This window comes from Mauremys reevesii, linkage group 10 (assembly GCF_016161935.1).
Source record: "Mauremys reevesii isolate NIE-2019 linkage group 10, ASM1616193v1, whole genome shotgun sequence".
Taxonomy (NCBI): Eukaryota; Metazoa; Chordata; order Testudines; family Geoemydidae; genus Mauremys; species Mauremys reevesii.
In genome coordinates, this window is record NC_052632.1 from 67436072 (window position 1) to 67461151 (window position 25080).

Sequence of the window (25080 nt, forward strand, 5' to 3'; positions counted from 1 at the left end):
TCACAGAGGTTGTCAAGATCGATCTCTGGCTATATTACTGCTTCCCATGGTGCAGCTGGTGCTTTGCCTCCACAAAGGATTATAGCACACTCCACCAGATCACTAACAGTGTTACTCAAAAACATTCCAGTGTCTGAGATGTTCAGAGTTGCTACATGGGCTTCATTCCATATCTTTTGTAAACAATAGGCCTTGGACCATGCCATCAGATCTGATGCGGCACTTGGTTCTTCTGTACTGTCTTCAGTCTTGGACTTGATTCCTAAGCTCCCTCCTCCCTGTGAGGATGGATAAAGCTCAAGAGTCACTTGCAGTGGAACACCCATAGGGACAGTACTTGAAGAAAAGTTTACTCACCTTGTGTGGTCAATAACTGTGGCTCTTCTAGACTTTTGTCTCCCCATGGGTGCTCCACTATCTTCCCTCCTTCCACTCTGCTTCGGACTGTTCTTGTTGGATGTTCAAACGGAGAAAGAACTAAGGGCAGTTTGCCTGTGCAGCCCTGTGTCCCCACAGAGCATGGTACAAGGTTGTATAGAGTGCATGCGCAAGTCAAATGGAAACTGCTAATGGAAGATCTCCAATCAAGGGCTCGAGAGGTGCATATGCACCTGAATTTGGGCACCCACAGTGACACACATCTCGAAGAACCAGTTACTTCACAGAGTAACCTTTTCTTCTTATGATGGATGTGCCACAAGTAAAAGGAGCTTGCGGCACAATAGTTATCTTGACAAATCTATTTCAACAAGTGTTATGATGGTGCATACAAGATAGATTGGACACCGTCTGTAAGGAATCGTATTTTATATTCCCTGGACATATTAACAAATTGTGACCATAGAGGAAAATATGAGACCTCTGAGTCTCTCCCTGAGAGATTATGACCTATTTTTTGTAATACATAAGCAAGAAAATACAATAACGTCCTGGGGATGGTCTTGAGAAAGCTAATTTTAGGCTGTTAACATGTGTTAGCTAACGTGTTATCATCATAGCTTCAAATCCTAGTCTGACAAGGTCTGAGAAGACATTTCTTATGGTTTCTAAGGGCCTACACCGGGAATATAGGGCCCGGTTCTGTTCTCACATTGTTGTAATCAAGAGTTACTCTTCTGAAGTCAACAGACTTACAGTAGTGTAAACAGAATGAGTCTCACAATCTTTTACTAATAAGAGGGTTATGATTTATGGAATGAAAATGTTAGGCTAAGTAACAGGAGGAGTGTTTTCTTCCACAGAAATGATTGGAAGAGAGAACAATATGCGATTATACCATTGTGAAAGTTGAGAGTATAAATAAGTTAATGGCTAAGATGCTGTACACTTGAAGCTAACTAGTATAGTCAAGTCCCCTTGCTGTATCTCAAGATATATCTATTATAGAGCAGGGTTAGACTACATCTCTCAGTCCACAAGTTTTCTCTTTCTGTGGATAAAGTCTTTAAGTCAGGAAAGCTAAGAAATGGGCAAGTGCTAGGAGAAAAAATATATAGTTTTTAACAACATGCATTGATGCAATTTTTTCCTTGGAAGGTTAAAATTAACTAAACAACATGGTTAACTTGAGCAGCCCTGGGCACTGATCCCCTTCCAAAATCTCACTGTAAATAGAAATAGGGTGGTTTTAAATTGTACATCTAATCTCTCCAGGCACAACATTATTCCCTTTTCTTCAGTAAGGTTTCATCTGTCAAACTGATCCTTGTTTTGTGTGTTACACACAGAAGATGAAAAACCCATCTTCCGTACAAAAGGAATTTTTAAAAAATCACAGATGCTGAACTGTATCATGTTAAAATATCATTTCTACATTGAAAACTCCACAAACAGCTTGTGCACATTAACAACAAAATCTTCACTAAATCACTTTTTACAATCTTAACAGAAAAAGTTAATAACTTTCATACCTGGACTCACTGATTTCATTAACCTGCCTAGCTCAGTGTTAATATGAAAAAGCACAACTCTTCTCATTATCTTCACCACAACTTTCTTTGAAAATTGCTGACTAAAGCTTTAATGCCAGCTAATACATAAAGGTTAGCTACAGTGCTTTGAAAGGTAGGACCTGTTGTGCTTTCTATAAATTTACTTGTCTACGTGAGGCTAGTTTTCCATTATGTTCTTCACTGATATGCACACGTTCACCTGCCATTTTAACTCTGATTGTGACATTAATTTGGACTGAAGAATTGTTTTGGGTTTTTTTTGGCCACAGCTGTGGCTATTATTAGCTTGGTCTCTGACACTGTGCTCATGACACACAGCAAAAATGGAAAAGGATAATTGCCCTCTTTGTGCTTTGCTTGGGGAAAAAGGAAAGGGAGAGCTGAGTTTAAACACAATATCACCTTTTTTGCCCCTATATATCCTGGGACAGATCCTCAGATGTAGTACATGATGAAAGGGCCTCCATTGGACATATAAAGCACATAGCCCCTCGTTTATACTGACAGAGGATATGGCAAGACATAATGGCCCACAAGTACGTGCTTCACCCATGTACATGTATGGTGGGAAACTGAAGTATGAGTTCACCCAGTTAGACTTTATCAATTTTCACCTTTATAAATTTTCAAGACAGCATCATTGTCACTTGCAGATTCAGATCATGTATATATGATAGATAACGTTATTTAACATTACACATATCCAGTAATACATTTATCCAAACTTTCAGAATTTGTTTTTCATTCTCCATTCTATGTTGTTATAAATCATTAACACTACATCAATATTACATCAACCCAACTCAACATTAAACTAACGAAACGTAACGCTTATTTTCTACCATTGAGCAATTTTGTCTTATTTTCATATTATAATTCAGTATATGTGGATCATCCTAAATTATTCATTAACATAACCTTAATTTTTATTTGAAGAGGAAAGTTATGGAGAACAGCATTGCCTTAATGTCAGCATATTCTTACCTTTTCCAAATATGGGTTTTCAGCGGACTTTTTGCTCAAAATTTAGCATCACACTTGTAAATCATTAAAAAGCCTTGTAAGTAGTTTTGCTGGTTGCATTTTGCAGTGCTGTATTCAGTTTAGGGCCTCCCACCTCACAGCATCTCAGAACCCAGGCTCCAGCCCAAGCCCAAACATCTACATTGCAATGCTGCAACCAGAGCCCTGGAATTCCCCTCATTGACTGCATCAGAGGAAATAATAACAATAGTTGCTGTTCTGTTTCTTATTCAGTTGTTGTCTTTTTGGTCTGTAAATGACTATCACTATTCATGAAAATTATCCTATTGTGAGACTTCCCATTATCTTTTCTCTACTGCTCCTGCACCTGCATTTGACAATGACTCTTTCAACCAGTTGTAGCCTCCATGTTTACAAGTACTCCACTTCTCTAGTGGAAGTCTGGAATTATGTGGACCAGGACTTAAATGCTGAGAGAGTATTTTCCAGGGGCTTGGGGCTTCAGCCCCGCAGGGGCCATTGGGGCTCAGGGTTTCTGCCCTGCTAGTTTGAAAATATTTACCAGAGCTTCACTCCGGCTCACTCCAGCTGTATTTAAGCCCTAATGTGAATCCTCCCACCATTGTTGTCTGCTCATATTGTATTGGTGTGTAGCCATTATCATAGCAGTGGGGGAGTCAGTTCAGATTTTTTTTTAAAGGGCCACCCCAAACTTTCTCCAGTACCGCAAATCAAAACCTTAATGATTTGAAACAGTTCAGTGCGCTTTCAAATTTATGTTGACATATATCCTCTGTGTCTCTCAGCTTTTCTGTGTCTGTAAGAGGAAGTGTCTGATCAGAAACAGGAAATATATAAATATCATAAGACAGTCTATTCTCCTGAGATTTACCACCCAGTTTAGCAAATCTACATGCTGGTTGCTCAGCTAGGGTTGAATAAGGGGAACTTTGGGGTGCTTATCTGGGTATAATAATTAGTAACAGCCAACCCCCATGTTCTAACCTTTTTCTCTTCACGAAGCTGCCTTGTCAATTTCACCTTTCAAGTGTGAGTATTAGGAATGCCGCTGTGTGTGAATCGACAGTCTTTGCCATCAATGCTGAGGAAATGCTTGGTTGAGCTTCCTGTCTACGTGGAGAGTTTAACCAAAGTGGCAGCCCTTCTGTGACTGCGGAGGGAAACACATTTTATTTTTATGATTAACATGCACTTTGTACAGACGAAAGGGTTTCCCCAGCCCTTATCTAACTTAGACGTGTCTCTGCATTTGCCTAAAAGTTCCTGTTGCAAATGTGCAATTACAGGCATATTTTGTTTGCGAAGGTTATAGACCAGTGGTTCCCAACCTTTTTGTGGCCAGTAGCACATTCACGTTTTCAGAAGAGTGTGGCGGGCGCCAACAATTTTTCAAGGCTTATTTTGTATTTGTACATTAAATAATACGAACAACATCATATTTAATATTACATGAATCCATAAGATAAAAAGGGTAATTTTACATGTAAAAGGTATTAATTAAATTATTTGGCAATTACTCTTTCACCCTACCATGTGAATTTGCTCTTTTTTATCTACCTGTAAGAAAAATTAAGCAGTTTTTACAAAATAAATATAATAAACAGTTTTCTTCTTATTTATTTTAAAAAAATAAAACATTGTTGAACTGCTGGTCTAAATATATTTAATATTCTTACTTTAACATAGAATGAAGCCTGCAGCCCCGGAGTTCTCTGTCCCCGGCAGGCGCAGGGCCGTGGTTTCTCTCTGGCTTTGAAGCCGCGGCCCCGCACCTGCCAGGGACCGAGAACACCGGTGCCCGCAGTCTGTAGCCCCGGAGTTCTCTGTCCCCAGCAGGGGCAGGGCCATGGCTTTTCTCCGGCTTCGAAGCTGGAGAGAAGCCGCATCCCCGCCCCTGCTGGGGACAGAGAACTGCGCCCGCAGCCTGCAGCCCTGGAGAAGCCAGAGAGAAGCCACAGCCCCGCACCTGCCGGGGACAGAGAACACCAGCGCCCGCAGCCTGCAGCCCCGGAGTTCTCTGTCCCCGGCAGGCGCGGGGCCGTGGCTTCTCTCCCCTGCTGGGCACTAGGTGGATGCACATAAATTCCCCGACCAATGCCATGGCGCCCGCGGGCACTGCGTTATAGACCATGCACTCCAGCCCTGTGATTGTAGGATGCACAGCCAAATACTTAAGTTTTAATGTACCTGATTATTTATGTGGAAAAAAAAACTTAAGGTTTCTTTTGTGACAGAAAAAAAAGGACCAATTTTCATGAATTACCAGTGAAAAGCCATTGAATTTAATGATGCTGCACCAGGTAACTCAGAGCATGTAGTTTGCGCTCTCATTAGCTGGTAGGCAGGGGTGCTTCCGTGCAATGGTGTATATGGAAAGAATATTAGAAACTTTTATTATTCAAGCTTTTTAACAATTACATTATTTTTAATAAATAAACAAACATGCACATAACTCAAGCCTTGGCATCCCAAAACATGATATTAGGAAAGGAAGAAAATTAATATTGAGCATTATACTTCTCAGTTGTACTTCAAACACACAGGTTGCTTAAAAATTGGGGGAGAGGGGGAATAGTAGTAATTTGCACTGCAGTAGAAAACGCTTAAATGTGAATTATTTCCTTTAGTCAAGGTTAGCAGTTAGTTAGGCTTTAGAAAGGTAATTAAAACTGATGGCTTTCTAAGCTCAGTTCAGTTTTCAAGCCTCATGAAATGGATTTGAATCTCTCGGTGCTTTGTAAATATCAATAAATTAAGTCTCACAACACAGCTGAGTGAGATATAATGTTATGACATACATTTTACAGATAGGTAAATTGAGGGACAAAGAGAAAAGAGACTTCCCAACTATGGAAAAGTCTCCTGCAGACACTTATGCATATGAAATAAATTTATTCAAGCACATAAGTGACTCTAAGATTAGTCTCTGGGTCACAAGAAGTCAGTTACTAGAACTCAAGATTTGTAGCTCTTAATCCTTTGCTGTAGCCACTATACACAGCGCTGCCTGAAATATGAGCATACATGCCCCGTATCTATCCAAGTACTTAGGGCTATGCTTAACTTCAGGCATGTGAGTAGTCTCGTTAACTTCAATAGAACGACTCCCATGCTTGAAGATCAGCACGTATGAATGCTTTGCTGGATTGGGGTCATAGTCGCTATATTACAGAGTTGTGTGTTCATTGCAATAATACATTAAACAATTTAGTTGAAACTGCACTGCAAAAAAATGGAAATTGAATATATTTTTTCTATCTAGTGGATAGCTAAAGAAAGTCAAAAGCAGCAATAAGATAAAAAGAAGTTTTAATGAGTATAGGTGGTGAGGGTTTTTTTATTATTTTAAAAGTCCCAGTGCTTATTAGCTGATGAAGGTTAGCATTTTTCATTAGCCAAAGGCATTTCAAGGTTTCATGGGATATAACTGCAAAACATTCCAAACAAATGAATATTCTGTTTTAAAAGAAGAATGAGACATTGAGGGGTTTTATAAACTACAAAGTTTGCTAAACCAATAGCTCTAATTAGATGAAGAAACCCTCTGTAGAGGATTTGCATCAGTGACTGTGCACACGGCAAATTTTTAAGCATTTACATATCAAATACTGCTGGCAGCATTTTGGCTCCAGTCCAGAGCAGTAGATAGTTTAAATCACATTTGTTCACTTATCCTTGGTGGAATTCACTTATATGGTCTGTTTAGGATTTTCACTTAAACTTGTGCTATTTCTTGTCAGCCGTGGTTTTATTTATTTGTTTGTTTATTTTAAATTTGACATCTGAGGCTTTGAAATCTCAGAAACTATTTTATGGAGTGTCTTCTTTTCCTCTCAGTAGTTTCCTTGGGTTACCTAAGCCTTTATATACATTTACTAGAAAGAGAGCTTTATTCAGCAATGTGACATTAGAAAAGCAGCCTTTCACTCTTCCGTGGATGTGGTAGCTTAGGTCTTTTTTCAAAAAAAATGGGAAACAAACAGTAGTAGAATGGGAAGAAGTCACTGAAAGTACAGTCAGGTTGATCACATTGCTGATAAAACATCTTGAGAGTCATTGTTGCAGTGAGAGTTAGCTGCATCTCTTATGATGACTGATCACTGCCTGGAGCATCAAAATGTAGAAAGCTAATGCTTTGAAATATGTGCGTATGACTTCCCAATGCAGACGGCAGCACTGTTCCTGGAACACCTGTAACAAAACTCTGATCTCTCAAGAACACTAGTGTGTGAGCTGCTGAAGCAATTGTTTTCTTCCATTGTCTTGTTCCTGCACTAAACCCCTGACTTGAAAGATAAAAACCAAATTTAAAACAACAATGCTGTAGAGGCCAATAGGGTTCCAATCACGTGGGGTCTTTCACATAAAGGTGGCCTCTGTAATAGTATCTATCTTTCTAATTTTTATAGCGTGCCAGTTTTATGAATGACTGCCCTTGTGTGACCTGAAAAAGAGCTCTGTGTAAGCTCAAAAGCTTCTCTCTCTCACCAACAGGTGTTGGGCCAGTAAAAGATACTGTCTCTCTTGTGGAAATCATCATCTCTCAGAAATGTGTCCCATTCTAGTGTCTGTTCTCCTATAGCTGGTGAGAGATCCTGGGTATCTAAATATGGCCTTTCCCAGTCCTTGCTTTTCCAAGCTGAGGAGTGCTTTTCATGCTTTGACCTGGTCATTGGCGAATAAGGGGTAACCTCCCCTGCACATGCAAAGGACTCTAAACTGACTGCTTGATACAGCAGGCAGAGAAAGCCTTTGGGAAAGTCAGGCTCCGCAGCCAACATCAGTGGGTTGAACTCCATACAGGGAAGTTTTCTGCTTACGTTCGCTTGTCCTACTTGCTATAAACACTTTCCTCAGGAAAAGACATTGAAAGCCTCTGCATTTTTTTCTGCTGAATCATCAGCTTCCACTTACCTAATTCTAGCCTGAATATATACCATGGCAGGCCTCAGTCTTCTCCCCACGCCTTAACCTGGGAGAGAATCATTCACCATTTTTACCCCCTAATAGGTGTAGAAAGATCACACTCAGTCTCACATACAGAGAGCTGCCAAGTTTCAGAGAGAGAGGCTGTAGGGGAACTTTCACAGTACTGGCTGGACATTGTACAGGATGGGGGAGATTTTTAATATTTATTTTCTCGCTGTCTTCGATTACTGCCCATACACCCTATTTGTCCTTTCCTCTAGTCCTCATGGTGGTCTGAGGACACTGGCCTCCAAAAAATCAGGAACTAGTGCAAACACCAGCACTCCTTGCTCTGTCTGCAATACATGGTCAGGGAGCCGACCCTACAACCTACTTGTGTGTTGAGCAAAGCAAAGAATGCTCCCTGATCAGTGCTTGGCTTCCCAGTCTGGCCATGTGCTTTAGGAGTGAATGGGGGGAGGGAAAGAGAGTGCCAGAGAATGGCCATTGCAAATAGTGAGATCACCATGAACTGGAGGAAAGTTAGGCCTGGTCTACACTACGATTTTAGGTCGAATTTAGCAGCGTTACCTCGATTTAAGCCTGGACCTGTCCACACAACGAAGCCCTTTTTTCCGACTTAAAGGGCTCTTTAAATCGATTTCTTTACTCCACCTCTGACGAGGTGATTAGCACTGAAATCGGTCTTGCTGGGTTGAATTTGGGATAGTGTGGATGCAATTCGTCGGTACTGGCCTCCGGGAGCTATCCCAGAGTTCTCCATTGTGACCACTCTGGACAGCACTCTCAACTCAGATGCACTGGACTGGTAGACAGGAAAAGGCCTGCAAACTTTTGAATTTCATTTCCTATTTGGCCAGCGTGTTTGCAGAGCTCATCAGCATGATGTGCACATTGCCCGGCCCATACTTTGTGCGAAATCTATGACCATGTCCCTCTCGTCACCGCGCTGCCGTTGCCTCCTCGCCTGGTTTTGCGCGAAACAATTGTCTGCCGTTGCTCTGATGGAGGGAGGGGCAACTGACGACATGGCTTACAGGGAATTAAAATCAACAAAAGCGGTGGCTTTGCATCAAGGAGAAACACAAACAACTATCACACAGAATGGCCCCCTCAAGGATTGAACTCAAAACCCTGGGTTTAGCAGGCCGTTGATTTCACAGAACAAATCGGGTCAATTTCTTGTTTTGATCCACTCCATCTATCTTTTACATCATAGGCTGGCAGCAGATGGAGCAGTACGACTGCTAGCCATCGTCATCTCCTGGGTGCTCAGCAGAAAATGGGAATGACCTGGCTGAGTCACTCTCATGTCTGCCCAGGCACCCCTGACCGACCTCACCAAGGTCGGCTAAAAGAGCACCCAGGAGTACGACGACGATGGCTACCAATTGTAATGCACCATCTGCTGCCAAAAGGCAGTGAGCTGCTGCTGTGTAGCAATGCAGTCCCATGTCTGCCAGCACACAGGAGACATACGGTGACGGTGAGCTGAGTGGGCTCCGTGCTTGCCGTGGTATGGCGTCTGGTCAGTGAACCCAGGAAAAAAGGCACGAAACAATTGTCTGCCGTTGCTTTCATGGAGGGAGGGAAAGAGGGAGGGAGGGAGAGGGAGGCCTGACCACATGTACCCAGAACCACCCGCGACACTGTTTTTGCCCCATCAGGCATTGGGATCTCAACCCAGAATCCCAATGGGCAGTGGAGACTGCGGGAATTGTAGGATAGCTACTCACAGCTTCCCACAGTGCAACACTCTGGAAGTTGATGCTAGCCTCGGAACTGTGGACGCAGTCCACCAACTTAATGCACTTAGAGCATTTTGTGTGGGGACAAACAATTTCTAAAAAAACGCCTTAGAGCATTTTGTGTGTATAAAAACGATTTCTAAAAAAATGACTTCTATAAATTTGACCTAATTTCGTAGTGTAGACATACCCTTAGAGGAACAACAGCTATTCCTTTCGCTGGGCCATTGGCAGGCCTGAAGTGTAGCCTTCTCAAATACCATCAGACATATCTCTTGTAAACCTTTCCCATCCCCTAGTCTCTCTAGTTCTGTGTGTGTGTGTGTGTGTGTGTGTGTGTGTGTATGTGTGCAAATGGGTAAATATCATTCTCAATCCTGGAGGACTAGTGCCCATTCATGACACAGGTTCTACATTTGGCAGACTTTTTCTTTTCTTTTCTTTCTTTTTTTCCCCCTGGGGAGAAAGTGGGAGGATTCTGGAGTTAATCCATTTTAAACATCCCACTTCCTTCCTGGTGCTCAAGACAACTGACTCACTGCTAAGTCCCATAATAATGAGGGCATACTGTCTTTTCGCGACTATAGTATTTCTCTATACCAGCCACCAGGAGGTTATCTGATTTCTACAGGAGGTGCCCTCATTCCGTGACCCTAGAAATTTGAAGTACTACATCTGTGATGCTCAGACACCTGCTGGTCCAATTTTAAAGTTCCTGTGGCTAGCCTCAAACCCAGCATTCCAGCATCATAGCACAATGTGCTATCTACAGAGTCATTGCAATATGGAAGTTTCAGGTCAGTACTTCACTTTAGTTCTTGTAGGAACCACTCTCTTTGTCTTTGTGAAATATCATAAATATATGAAAGAAAACTCAGAACCACTATTACAGAAACATTATCCACAAACCCAACAGTCTTCAGTGTGTGAAGAATATTAGCTTTGGCTTGGAGAATTCAGTTGCATCTCCTACATAAATGAATTTCAGGTGTCATGATTACTATTCACATCAACTAAGAACCATTAGGCAAATAGCTGAATGCTACCATATGTTAAAAAGAGGAAGAATAGTGCAGCTATAAAAACAGAAAGCCCTGCAGTTCCACCCCTCTTAGTAATAAGAAAAAATGTGATTAGCACAGGAATTAGTTTCTGCTTTGATTAAATCACTTAAATAGATTACTTTTAAGAAAAACAATGTCGGAATCCACAGAACTAATGAACCATTTTTTTAGGAGGGAAATCTCATATCCTCCCATCCCAACACATTCTCTCTCTTTCTCCCTCTTTTTGAGTGTTTGGATCTGCCTCAACTCCAGGAGGAAGGAGCCACTCTGTGACCAATAATGTTCTTCCTCTGAAATCAGGGTCTTCTTCTGGCAGCTTTCAGGGTAGCACAACTTTGACATTGACCCTCTAAATGAAATGATAAAATATATACATTCTCTGTTGCCTTGTGTAGTAATTGACACCAGTCTAAAGTTGGGTGTAAATTACCATTCTGATCTAGTGTTGATTTTTTTTATTCATTTTGCATTGGTATATGTGATGACAGTGTCCAGGGCAACAGATAATTCGTCCTACGGTTTAAATATAGCAATAAAAAGTGCATTAATATATTTTTACTTGTCCAATTAGAAAGTCTCTCAGATAAAGGCTCTGGAAAATTTCACAGCGACAAAAAAATAAATAAATACAAAAATTACATTCAAAGTAAATTATGGGTTGGGGACAGAAACTTCCAACAGACAAAGAAATTGTCAATTGTTGCAGGCATTATCTTTCATTTCAATGAAACAGTAACCACTGCGCGCTATGGATGGAGCAGCAGGCAAAAATTTAGGGAGTTTTACACAACCTTAAGGCCAGATTGTGATACTCTTACTCCCGTTTGGTAGCACGTTACACCACAATTAATCCCATTACTCAGGGAATAAGATACAACTGCTTGTAAGGGTAAAAGAATCTGGCTCTTAATGTTGGAGTTTGTATTTAGCTTGGCAGCTTACCATAGTCAGTGCTTGTCAATTTAATTTGGGGTAAATTACAAATCTGTGTCATGAAAACAGGAACATTCCCAGTGAATGAAGAAGCATAGGACTCCCCTGTGTGAGATTCAGTGTAGTATTCAGATCTTGTAAAATGCCACCGTTTCATTGGCACTGCTCACCGAATGTAAGTGGTAGTGATGAAGCTATCCAAAAGGGCCTGATCTAAAGCCTGCTGAGATCAAGGGAGAGATGCCCATTGTCTTCATTGAAGGAGGCCCTAAGAGAGTAACAAAAGGATTATCTAATTACTATGAGGAATAGTGTTAAAAAGAGAGCAAGACTCTTTAGAAATGTGTAAATCGCTTTTGTTAAAATGTTCATTTAGCCTTGATATCTCTGGTATATCCGAAGCAGGATAACTGTGATTGATGGACTGATTCTCGTACCTCCGCTCTCACTGAGTACGAACAGAGTGCAAATCATAAAGTCCAGACCAGCAGGATAGATATAGATCTCTCTCCATTTGCTGGATCAGAAAGAAATCCCTGAGTCTAGACTGTTTGTTTAGAACTCCTTTCTTTATCAGTTGGTCACTGGAAGATCAGTTGGAACTGTTATATGCAAGCCTCTTCAGGTGGTGGGAGTTCTCTGAAGGTGTTACAACCTGAGTGAATTTACCTAATCACCCCTTACTGTTCTTAGTTTCTGGAGGCCTCTGGCCACACTCCCCCATGGAATTACATACAGTTCCTGGCCCACAGTGATACATAAAGAGATATAAAGGGTAACAAGAAAACATTCTTCAAATATATTAGAAGCAAGAGGAAGACTAAGGACAGGGTAAGGCCCATTACTTAATGGGGGGAGGGGGAGGAACAATAACAGAAAATGTGGAAATGGCAGAAGTGCTAAATGACTTTATTGCTTCAGTTTTCACCAAAAAGGTTAGTAGGAATTGGACATCTAACTTAATGAATGCCAGTGAAAATGAGGTAGGATCAGAGGCTAAAATAGAGAAAGAACAAGTACAATTTACTTAGACAAGATAAATGTTTTCAAGTCATCAGGCCCAGATGAAATACATTCTAGAATACTCAAGGAGCTGACTAAGGAGATATCTGAGCCATTAGCGATTTTCTTCCAAAAAGGCATGGAAGGTGGCTGAGAATCCAGAGGAAAAGGGCAAATATAGTGTCAATCTGTAAAAAGGGGAATAAGGACAACCCAAGGAATTACAGACCAGTTAGCTTAACTTCAGTACCTGAAAAGGTAATGGACCAAATAATTAAGCAATCAAGTTGCAGACCAACCTAATAGCTTTCTTTGACAGGGTAACAAGCCTTGTGGATGGGGGAAAGTGGTAGCTGTGGTATATCTTGACATTAGTAAGGCTTTTGATACTGTCTCACATGACCTTTATGTAAAACTAGGGAAATACAAGCTAGATGGAGCTACTAAAAGGTGGGTGAATAACTGGTGGAAAACCATTCCCAGAGAGTAATTATTGGTGGTTCACAGTCATGCTGGAAGGGCATATCAATTGGGGTCCTGCAGGGATCATTTCTGGGTCTGGTTCTGTTCAATATCTTCATCAATGATTTAGATAATAGCAGAGAGAGTACACTTATAAAGTTTGTGGACGATACCAAGCTGGGAGGGTTTGAAAGTGCTTTGGAGGATAAGTTTAAAATTTGAAATGATCTGGACAAACTGGAGAAATGGTCTGAAGTAAACAGAATGAAATTCAATAAGGACAAATGTACTCCATTTAGGAAGGAACAATCTGTGGCATACACACAAAATGGGAAATTACAGTTTAGGAAGGAGTACTGCGGAAAGGGATCTGGGGGTCATAGTGGATCACAAACAAAATATGAGTGAACAGTGTAACGATGTTTCAAAAAAAGCAAACATCATTCTGGGATGTATTAGCAGGAATGTTGTAAGCAAGATACAAGAAGTAATTCTTCTGCTCTACTCTAGCTGATTAGGCCTCAACTGGAGTATTGTGTCCCATTCTGGGTGCCACATTTCCAAAAAGACTTGGACAAATTGGAGAAAGTCTAGAGGAGAGCAACAAAAATGATTAGACGTCCAGAAAACTTGACCTATGAGGGAAGATTGAAAAAAGTGGATGTTTAATCTGTAGAAGAAAAGACTGAGAGGGTATATGATAACAGTTTTCGAGTACATAAAAGGTTGTTATGAGGAGGAGATAAAAAAAATAGTTCTCTTTAACCTGTGAGGATAGGACAAGAAGCAGTGGGCTTAAATTGCAGCAGGGTAGGTTCAGATTGCACACTAGGAAAAACTTCCTAATTGTCTGGGTAGTTAAGCACTTGAATAAATTGCCTAGGGAGGCTGTGGAATTTCAGTCATTTGAGGTATTTAAGAGTAGGTTAGACAAACACCTGTCAGGGGTGGTCTAGCTAATACTTAGTCCTGCCTTGAGTGCAAGGGACTGGACTAGATGACCTCTTGAGGCCCCTTCCAGGCCTACAATTCTATGATAAACTTAATATAGTAGGATCTCCCAAAGATATTGTAGGAAATTGCCACATCTGTCACAGGGATGTCCTACATAATTATAGGCTTGGCAGTCTGACATTGATCCCACGTGAGATAATGGAGATCCTGATATGGGACTCAATTAATAAAAAAAAATTAAAGTGGAGGGTAATATAATTAATACCAATCAGCATGGGTTTATGGAAAATAGATCCTGTCAAATGAATGTGATATTTTTGATGATATTACAAGTTTGGTTCAAAGACGTAATAGTGTTGAAGTAACATTCTTAGAGTTCTGTAAGGCATTTGACTTGGTATCATGTGACATGTTAATTAAAAAAACAGAAAGATATAAATTTGACATGGCACACATTAAGTGGATTAAAAGCTGTCTAACTGAAAGGTCTCAACATGTAATTGTAAATCTGGAACCATCATCGGATGTTTCTAGTGGGGTCCCACAGAGATCAGTTTTAGGCCTACACTTTTTAACATTTTATCAGTGACCTGGAAGAAAACATACAGTCATCATTGATCAAGTTTGCAGATTACACAAAGTTAAGAGAATTGTAAATAATGAAGAGGACCGGTCGCTGATACAGAGTGATCTGGATCACTTGGTAAACTGAGCACAAGCAAAAATATGTCTTAATATGGCTAAATGTATATGTATACATCTAAGAACAAAGAATGTTGCCATACTTACATGATGGGAGACTCTATCCTGGGAAGCAGGGACTCTGAAAAAGATTTGGGAGTCATGGTGGATAATCAGCTGAATATGAGCGCCCAGTGTGATGCTATGGCCAAAAGAGCTAATGCAACCCTTGGATGCATAAACACAGAAATCTTAAGTAGGAGTAGAGAGGTTATTTTACCTCTGTGTTTGGCACTTGTGTGACCTCTGCTGGAATACTGGGTCCATTCTGATGCCCACTATTCAAGATGTTGATACATTTGAGAGGGTTCAGAGAAGAGCCACAAGAAAATACTAAAAGATTAAAAAACATACCTTATAATGATAGAAACTTAACAAATAAAAGGTTAAAGGGTGACTTGATAAGTCTACAAGTAGCTGGGAACAATCTAGCGGACAAAGGTATAACACAACCCATTGGCTGGAAGTTGAAGGTAGCCTAATTGAGACTGGAAATAAGTCATAAATTTTAATAGGGAGAGTGTTCCAATGGTTAATTAATGTGCCAAGGGTCGTGCTGGATTCTCCATCACTGACAATTTTTAAAACAAGATCTATGTGCTCTAGGAATTATTTTAGGAATGTTCTATGACCTGTGTTCTACAGGTCAGGTTAGATTTATCATAATGATCCCTTCTGGCCTTAGAATCCATGAAATGAAAAGATCCTTGTTCCACATGTTGTCTTATGAAATCAGTAGCACTATTCCCAGAGTAAGATGTGAGGAAGAATGGCAGAATTTGACTCTCAATGAAGAAAATGAAGTTTTGAGCCAAAAACAGAGGTGCCTGAAATAAAGGGATGCTTTTTTACTACAACACACAGCGTAGTCCTACACTGATTTTTCAAAAGTGTCCAGCATTGGAACGTCTGTTCCCATTTAACTTGATAGTAAAACTCTGGCTTATTTCAGTGGGAGAAGTTAGGCCAGTGCTGAGTGCATTTGAAAAGCCTGCCCTAAAAGCACAAAGGAACCACTCACACAGCAAGGAACTGCTCATTGTGTGCAAAGGAGGCAAGATCTAGCCCTTAGATAGTTGCCTATAACAGTATCAGAGGGGTAGCTGTGTCAGTCTGGGGGCTTGGCTACACTTACAAATTTGCAGCGCTGCAGCAGGGTGTGTGAAAACACCTCTCTGCAGCTGCAAATTTCGCGCTACAAAAAGCGCCAGTGTAGTCAAAGCCCCTGCTGCGCTGCTCCAGCCCCAGCGTCTATCCCCCCCCCCACGGTGGAGGAGAGACGACAGCGCTGGGAGGTTTTCTCGCTGCGCTGGCGCTGACTACGCGGCAGCGCTGCTGCGCGCGCTGCAGCGAAATGAAATGCAATCTGTAAAAGCAGCAAAGAGTCTTGTGGCACCTTATCTGTTAGTCTATAAGGTGCCACAAGACTCTTTGCTGCTTTTGCCTATAATAATTATTCTGGCTTACTTAGTAACTACAGCTTCTTTCTTCTTCTGTGTGAATGAGATGTAATTAGATCTATTTCAAGCACTTGAAGTGGGAAACTTCCTTCCACATCTTCTGCATCTTTGTATGGTGGTGGGGAGGAGCAGTCTCCAATCAAGAAGAACTGCTGAATTTTTAACTATTTCTACAGCTTTTCTTCCTACTCTCTACCCCTACTCCACACCATAATTCAGAGATTGCTAATTTCATCGGTTTTGACTATATCATATTTTCTTACATCTTCCCTAGCTGGCAAAAGTAAGTAAGCAAGCCCAGGAATTAAAGCTGTGAGAGAGGAAAAAAACAGATTTTTTTTTTATAAATGTGTTTTAAAAAAAAAAAAGTTGTGAAAAGAATCCATACTCAGAATTTTAAAAACAAAAATCACAGATGTCCATGTATTGGAAAAAAGAGGGCTTTCACTCCAATGAATTTTTTAAAGTATTTTGTCATTTTGCCACAGAAAATATGTGCAAAGCAAACATATAGAGCTTGAACAAGAAAGAACTGGAACATTTTTCCCCAAGAGATTTTTGTTTTAGTCATGGGTCAGCAATGAAAAAATTGTTTGTTTCTCTCTCGATGTTGGTAGGTAATATTCCTCTGTGCACAACAGCTGCTTTCTATTGGAGTATATAGTGCCTGTGACATGTTTGTATCAAAGGCATTTCTGTGCTTCTAATCACTATAATGTCTGTGCACCTTGTGCACAATGAGTCAAGCCTCAGAACTACGCCCTTTGAAGGAGGAAAGAGGTATTGACAGGCAGAAAAATAGACATAGAAAGGTTAATGCACAAATTTTCAAACTTGATTTCTGAAATATAGACTCTGAAATCCATATTCAGGCCCCTAAATAAAAGTGGCTTGATATTCATAGGTGCTGAACATTCACAGTTCCTAGTTACTTCAACTGGAGCTGTGAGTACTCAGCAACTCTAACAACCAGACTGCTTTTATATAGAGGCAGACTTTAGACACCCAACCTTCAAAACATTGCAATAAGTGACTTGCCCAAAGTCACAGAAGAAGTCTGTGGTAGAGCCAAGAATAAAACCCAGATCCCCTAGCTTCCAGTCACGTGTTGGCCACAAGACCATCCTCCCTCAATGTGCAAACATTGCAGATCAATCCAATCAATGTGATATTCCTCTTTGTTAACAGTAATTTCCCCAGGACGATAAAGCAGATTATTAGCAGTGGGCAGGTGCTAACATATCCATCCTAACAAGGATAGTATTCAGAAGACTGGTGGGGCAGTCACTCCTTTAATCATTAATGAAACCCTACACTAAGGGTATGTCTACACTACGAAATTAGGTCGAATTTATAGAAGTCATGTTTTTAGAAATCGTTTTATACATACGATTGTGCATGTCCCAACACAAAATGCTCTAAGTGCGTTAAGTTGGCAGACTGCGTCTACAGTACCGAGGCTAGCGTCGACTTCCAGAGCGTTGAACTGTGGGTATCTGTGAGTAGCTATCCCACAGTTCCCACAGTCTCCGCTGCCCATTGGAATTCTGGGTTGAGATCCCAATGCCTGGTGGAGCAAAAACAGTGTCGCTGGTGGTTCTGGGTACATGTCATCATGCCCCCCTCTCCCTCCCTCCCTCCATGAAAGCAAGAGTAGACAATGGTTTTGCACCTTTTTTCCTGGGTTCACTGAGCAGATGCCATACCATGGCAAGCATGGAGCCCACTCAGCTCACCGTCACCGTACGTCTCCTGGGTGCTGGCAGACGTGGGACTGTATTGGTACACAGCAGCAGCTCATTGCCTTTTACGATTGGTAGCCATCGTCGTCGTACTCCTGGGTGCTTTTTTAGCCGACCTTGGTGAGGTCGGTCAGGGGCGCCTGGGCAGACATGAGAGTGACTCAACCAGGGGGTAGCCAGGCCCCGCAATAGCAGCTCTAAGCCATTGAAGATATCTTCTACCCAGGGGGAAGCCTCTGGAGTCCAGTTATAAATGGGAGTTAGAGCAGCTTTGTGCTGCCAGAGTGGTGCAATGTGTCCTAACACCAGGACAGGTGTTAAATCTTTCTTAATACAAATTTGGCGAAGTGGGGCAGTCTGATATCATTTTCATCCATGTTTTCTGCCATTATGTCCAAAGCAGGCAATCTCTTTCGTGAGTTCTGAATCAGCAAGATACTTCAGCACATGTATAACTGTAACCATATGTGTAGTCCCAGTGAAGTCAGTAGAAACTACACGTGTGCTGAAATACCTAGATGAATTATGGCCACATACCGTAGCCCCCACATCTTGTGAAATAACATTTGCCTTTGCTCCTTATCAAAATGTTCTGCAGTACACTCTTGCTTCTGGTCAGGGTTACAGAACAAACTGAACCTTTGACCCCTCACTGGTTTCACAGATCCAGAGATGAATTTGACAGACTAGGACTGATTCTGCTCCCAGGGCCGGCTCCTGGGTTTTTGCTGCCCCAAGCAGCAAAAAAAAAAAAAAAAAAGCCACAATTGCGATCTGCGGGAGCTCTACCGTCGCTGCTTCAGTCTTTGGCAGCAATTCGGCGGCTGGTCCTTCACTCCGAGAGGGAGTGAGGGACCCGCCGCCAAATTGCTGCCGAAGAGCCGGACGTGCCGCCCCTTCCTGTGACTGCCCCAAGCACCTGCTTGCTGGGCTGGTGCCTGGAGCCGGCCCTGCCTGCTCCTACTGATAGCACTGGCAAAACTCACATTGTCTTCACTGGGAGAAGAATTAGACTGAATAGTTTTAGCAACCATTGCCAGAGGCATTAGCAAGAGCTAATGCTAGAGGCATCGCATGGTGCTAGCGACATTACGGCTAGAGAGCACTAGGATCATGGCCAGAGGCATTTGAAAATACACCACTAAAGGCACGTTCCTCTATGTGCTGCATAGGACTTTAGCTACTCTATTTAGCCACAATGCTTTTAAAAATATCGGAACCTGTGAGATATTGAGCACTTTCCTCTCCCTTTAAGGTGTGGAATGTAATAATGAGGAGATGGTGCTCAGCACCATTGCAAGTTCAGACTCAGAGGAAGTGGCTCACAGGAAAGGAAATTAAAAGTTCTGTAATATTTGCTATACAGTGGCTAAGGCAAGCATAAGCTTCAATTGGTTGAGCACATAGATCTAAATGTCAAATATCTAGAATATTTTTCAAATGCAAGTGGGATGTCAAAACTTGAGAAGAGTGATATTTATTTTTAAAAAACAAACAAAATGTATAGGTTAATTCTTACAAAATATTTGATCGGAAACAGAACCAAAATGCCACTAACTTATTCGAGAGATGGAGAAAATGTCAACAGATCTGAGGCTGTTCATTATCGTGAGAGCTAAAAATTAGACAGGGAATTACAAACAGTAACCTAAAAAGCAACAACAGCTGAAAACTTTGTGTGGCAGGCCTGGTTTCAGATACGTTTTGTAAAGCACAATCAAAAAGTGAAACATAGATTGGTGGGCAGTTTGTGTTAAGGAAACAATAGAGGAGTATTGACCAGTGTGGGCTGTTAATTTGTTTGATTTGATTTTATCCTCCAAGCAAATTAAAGTCCAAGCACCTCTAAACTTTGTTATACTTTTGTACATCATCCTTGCATGCCAGCGTTTGCCTAGAAACTCACCCTAAGATGTCAGTCATTGAAACTATTTCATGTGGAAGCATTGCTAAGTAAATTCACTAAATGCCTATTCATCCCAGTAAGATGGAGAACCACTGAAGCAGCAAATGTGAAAATCTGCACAGCTTACTATACTGAAAGCAGTTTTCTGAGGATGCCAAATTGAGACACAGAGTCTGACCCTGGGAGGCATTAAAACTCACATGAGTGAACATGGAAGGAGGGTCTCAGGCTCCTACAATCTAGCCATTTAGGTTGGTTGATAGACAGATACTCCAATTGGTCTAGACTCAATCAATGGTTAACTTGGTCTTTATTCATCGTTCAGTAATGAACTGTTACCTATGATGATGGGAGAGTTTGTAAATATAAGGTACTTAGATGTTTTACTAGTTCGATAAAGTCCCCAAGTTAATACTACTGACTGCATAATTTTAGAGCATTTTATATAGGGAGCTTGTTTAACTTGGTTTGATATGGCTTATAAAAGTGGAATGTTTGCAAGATGCTGTACCAGCTACAACTGTTTTATCTCTGACTTGACTGGTATCAGTTGCATTATAGACCATTGCCAAAAAGGGTCTTGTATCTCTTATTTTTAAGGTCATGTTTATTGAATCTGAGTCAGTAGCTGAAGATCTGTCTATTCATTAGAATTTTCTCGGTTTTCCTAAATATGTTGAAGTAGATAAATAAAGGAGGAAATGTGTTGGTACATTTGTTGAAGTAATAGTGAACCACCAGAGCAGACTCAAATACATAAATTCTTGGACATTTAGGCTCAAAATTTGAAAACTACTTAGGATTTGAATGCCAAATAACTGATAAAATAAATGGAAATTAGCCATTCAAATTCCTTTGTTCCCATTAATTTTATTGGGAATTTGGCATCCAAATGCTAGGTAATTTCAAATTGTCATCCTAAATGTCCAAGAACTTAAGTATTCCCCTTTTACACACCATATTAAGTTATGTTGAATAAGTTCCCTGTATAAAAAGCTTTAAAACTGGCATTGAAAATCTCAGTCTTAACCTTTTTATTTATGGGAGAATACTGCACAAGTGCAGAATTAATGTCCCCCACAGATATTACTTTTCCCCCACACACACAAAAATTGATCAATGCACCCCTTGCAGGCAGTGGCAAGGGGCAGAGGAGGTCGTGTCTGGTTCAGGTGTCAGGAGCAGCTGAAGGAGATGTAAATCACTACCTTGTGGGCTCTCTCGGTCCCTCTCACTCATTATCACAGCGCACCTGCAGCCGGGGAAGGGCTAGGCTGGGGACGCCCCTGCTGGTGGCTCCTACCATGCGCCGCTAATCCCAACTGGCGTGGAGGGAGTTCAGACCCACCCCCGGGAACCTCCTCTAGCTCCAGGAAGCTCTGCAACCCCCACATTTCCTGCCTCATCGCTCCCCATCTGCAGTGAGAGGATCACTGCACGGGGAGCTGCCCCCCATCTACCCAACCTCCATGACCACCCCACACCCATAACTCCCCTGCTGAGCCCCACTCCCTGCTGAGCCCCCTGCACTTGAACCCCCACCCCACTGATCCCCCGCTCCTGCACCTGGACTCCCACCCCACTGAGTCCCAACCAGCTGCACCCAGACACCCACCCTACCAAACCCCACTCCCACAGCACCCGGTCACCCCCTACCCCCAGACCCGCTTGCCAAGCCCATACCCCCACACTCAGACCTCCCCTGCTGAGCTCCAACCACCTTCACCTGGATCCCCCCACAGAGTCCCATTCTTCCTGCACCTGGAACCCTTCAACAAGCCCCTGTGCATCCAGATACCCCCCACACCCGGACCCCCACACTGAGCCATCCACACCCAGGATTTTTGACTCATAAACTGAGCACATTTGAAATAGAAATCACTGAGAGCTAATAAGCATGCCTGTCTTTCTAGCCAGTAGAACCAGTCTGTAAAGTTCAGCAAAGCCAACAAAACACTTTCAGCAACATTGGCCTTTGTAGAGGAAAAGTCTGCATTAAAAATAGTGTTACAGTAATAGTATCTTAAAACTATGCCTTGAAGAGTCCAAAGGGTCTCAAAATAAGAAACAATAAACATAAATAACTATAGAAGACAGATTTCTCTACCTGATTTGCAAATTTTTTCTTGTTTCTTTCACAGGACAAATGATCAGCTAGTAGCATTCCTGTCCAGGTATCGCGATATGAACTTCTTGAAGTCGCATGGGAGGGACAATGCAAGGTAACATCACTTCTCTTAAGTTTGTGTTGGACATGACAATAAAAGTTAGACAGCATGGTTACTCCCAGTATGTGTGGATGAAGGAGTCCTTAGTTCAGGATACTGGCTCCATGAAAATGATACTGTGTCTTGGGAATAGTTGTGTCTCATTCTTGAATGGCTGCTCCTGCATGTTATCTACAGAAAAGCATTGGTGTAGAGAAAGGCTTGGAATAGATTGCTGCATACTCCACACTCCTAGGTAGAGGCGGGTTCAGTGATGGGCTGGAGCCGGTTCGCACTGGTTCACAAGAACCGGTTGTTAAATTTAGAAGCCAGTGTAGAACCAGTTGCTAAAGGGGTGGCCTGGCTTTCCCAGAGGGCAATTTAAAGGGCCTGGGGTTCCCAGCAGGGGCTGGAGCCCCAGGCCCTTTAAATTGCCACCAGAGCCCCACTGCTGGAGCCCTGGGGTAGGGCTGCGGGGCTCTGGGGGCTATTTAAAAAGTCTGGGGTGGTAGAAGCAGGGGAGCCGTGGGCCCTTTAAATAGCCCCCAGAGCCCAGGGGTAGTGGAGGGCTCCGGGGGCTATTTGAAGGGCTAGGGCTCCAGCTGCCTTTGCTGCCACCCCGGTCCTTTAAATAGCCGCCAGAGCCCCGCCGCTTCCCCAGGGCTCCGGCAGCTATTTAAAGGGCCGGGGCGGTAGAAGCAAGGGAGCCGTGGGCCCTTTAAATAGTCCCCGGAGCCCCGGGCTGCTGCTGCTACCCCGGTGGGGGAGTGGGGGAGGAGAAACTTGCAGGTTCTGAGGGGGGCAGTCGGGGGCAGGACGTGGGTTGGGGTTGGATGGGTGTAGGAGGGGAGAAAGGCATGTGGGGCTTGTACTGTACTCAACGCGCAGTTCCCTACTGGGTCTTCGGCGGCACTTCAGCGGCGGGGTGGGGTCTTCGCTCGCTCCGGGTGAAGGACCTGCTGCCGAAATGCCGCTGAAAACCCGGAGCGAGTGAAGACACCCCCCCTGCCACCGAAGTGCTGCCAAGGACCCGGTAGGGAACCAGTTCTTAGAATTTTAGGAGCTCATCACTGGGCGGGTTGCTGCAACAGAAGGTGTACTTACGGTGGGGAGCTGAGCACAAGAGGTTTTCTTTTGTTCTCAGTTGTTTCTCAAACAGTCTAAGCAGTTTTACATGGGCCAGTGATCATTTTCTAACTTATTTCTGTGTGCAGCAAAAATTGTATGCAGTGTTGTTGTATCTGTGTTGGTCCCATGATATTAGAGAGACAGGGTGAGTGACATTAAGAGCTCCGTGGAAGCTCGAAAACTTCTCTCTCTTACCAACAGCAGTTGGTCCAATAAAAGACCCTCATCCACCTTATTTCTGTAGCAAAAATTGGTAGTTTCACCTACTGTGCTGCAAGCAGGCATCGTGAATACCCTGTCATGTCATGTCATGGGGACAAACAGAGAAGGGGGAATTAGTCCTAAATATCTGTCTAGGATTCTCACAGCACCAAGCTGACATGTTTCTCTGAGAAGTGTCTGTAAAACCCTTCCAAAACCTGATTCAGAGCCCTCACACTACCATGCTGCAAACAGTGACGTCCTTCACGCAGCAGAAGTTCGCTACCCTCTGCTAGTCATAGCCATATTGGAAACAAACCCAACACCCTCACCAAAGAGGTTTCTACAACACAGCTATACAACATTTTTTCAAGTAGCGTAGAAGTCATACACCATGTTCAATTCCATGGCAGGGTTCTATTGTGGATCAATCACAAGTTACCGATCTTGATGCCAGAATTACTGAAAATCTATGACATGTGTTATGTAGACGGTCAGACCCTGGCCTTAAAATCTGTTAATCTATGGATTCCTTAACAGGGCTCTATCATGATGATGGAGCTCAAGACTAACGAAAAATACACTGTTCCCTTTTATTATGTTTACAAAATCAAGCCTTAATGTTAGAGTAGGACTTTAAGAAACAATAATAAAACTTTGCATTTATGAGATGTCTTTTCCTCAAAGGTCTTAAAATACCATGTAAAGATGGATGTTATTATTCCCATGTCACAGATTATTGAATCCCTTCAATCCCTTATTTTTATAGTTACCCCCATCTGTATGTCGTATCTTAATTTAGACCCCAATCTTGCACCCGGTTCCGTTAGCACAGGCTCCAGAGACTGCGTGAAGACTCACTGACTTCAGCCCTGTAGATTTGATTGCAGGTTTAGCAAGCTAAATCACCAGGTCTGGGTCTTCCTCTGTGTCCTGTACGGTGCCTGCCCCATCTTTGGTTGTGGTACAGAAAATAAATAATAAGAGAGCAAGCAATACATCCAGGGTCACAGAGCCAGCCAGTGGGCGAGTCAGGAATATAAATCAATCCCTTGACTGCCAACCTCCTTTTGCTGTAGACTTACAGCCTCCCTTTTGTCCTTATTTAGATGAATTCTTCACAACGTTATCATTCTAGTAGTGTTGTGTATGCAGGGCTTGTATTGCATTTGGTACCAAAATATATTTGAGAGGGAGTTATATAAAAACAAGTCAAAAATATAAATAGCTTTCAGAGCATATTCTCGGGTTTGGAAATACAGCTCTTCAGTGTGATTGACAGGCTTGGCTCTAGCTGGCAGTACAGTTAAATTGGAAAAGCAATGGAAAAGGTTTGGGAGATGCATTCCGTCGCTTTAGCTTTTCTGCTATTCTGGTGCACCTGATTATCCCCAAACACTGCAGCTAGCTAACTAAAATAACTAATGAATTATGACATTCATACATAAAGCTGGTTTAAGATGCCAACCTCAGCTGGGACTAGAACAATTTAGATCAATTAAATGCAGTAATTTGTTATTAATTTAATAATAAAATGTGCTAATGTGCCACTCGTCCTCTCAGAAGAATAATATCCCATTTATTAGTTCAGCTGTTGCTTTTGAATGTGTAAATATGTAAATGCCTTTTATCTTAATGTGACC

General features: G+C 42.2%; 1 protein-coding gene and 1 long non-coding RNA gene across 5 annotated transcripts in view; one reads left to right on the plus strand and one right to left on the minus strand.

The window, feature by feature from the left end:
• XYLT1 (xylosyltransferase 1) overlaps positions 1–25080 on the plus strand; it is a 322209-nt gene that overhangs the window by 229585 nt on the left and 67544 nt on the right. For all 4 annotated transcript variants that reach the window (XM_039491355.1, XM_039491358.1, XM_039491359.1 and 1 more), the window contains one exon: positions 22043–22123. In XM_039491355.1, coding sequence (XP_039347289.1) covers positions 22043–22123 — 81 coding nt within the window. The remainder of the gene's footprint in view (positions 1–22042; positions 22124–25080) is intronic.
• LOC120373230 lies at positions 3662–12188 on the minus strand. The gene is made up of 4 exons (XR_005585458.1): positions 12072–12188; positions 11805–11902; positions 3942–4107; positions 3662–3753 (listed from the first exon to the last, which is right to left on the minus strand). It is a non-coding gene; the product is annotated as an uncharacterized LOC120373230 (long non-coding RNA).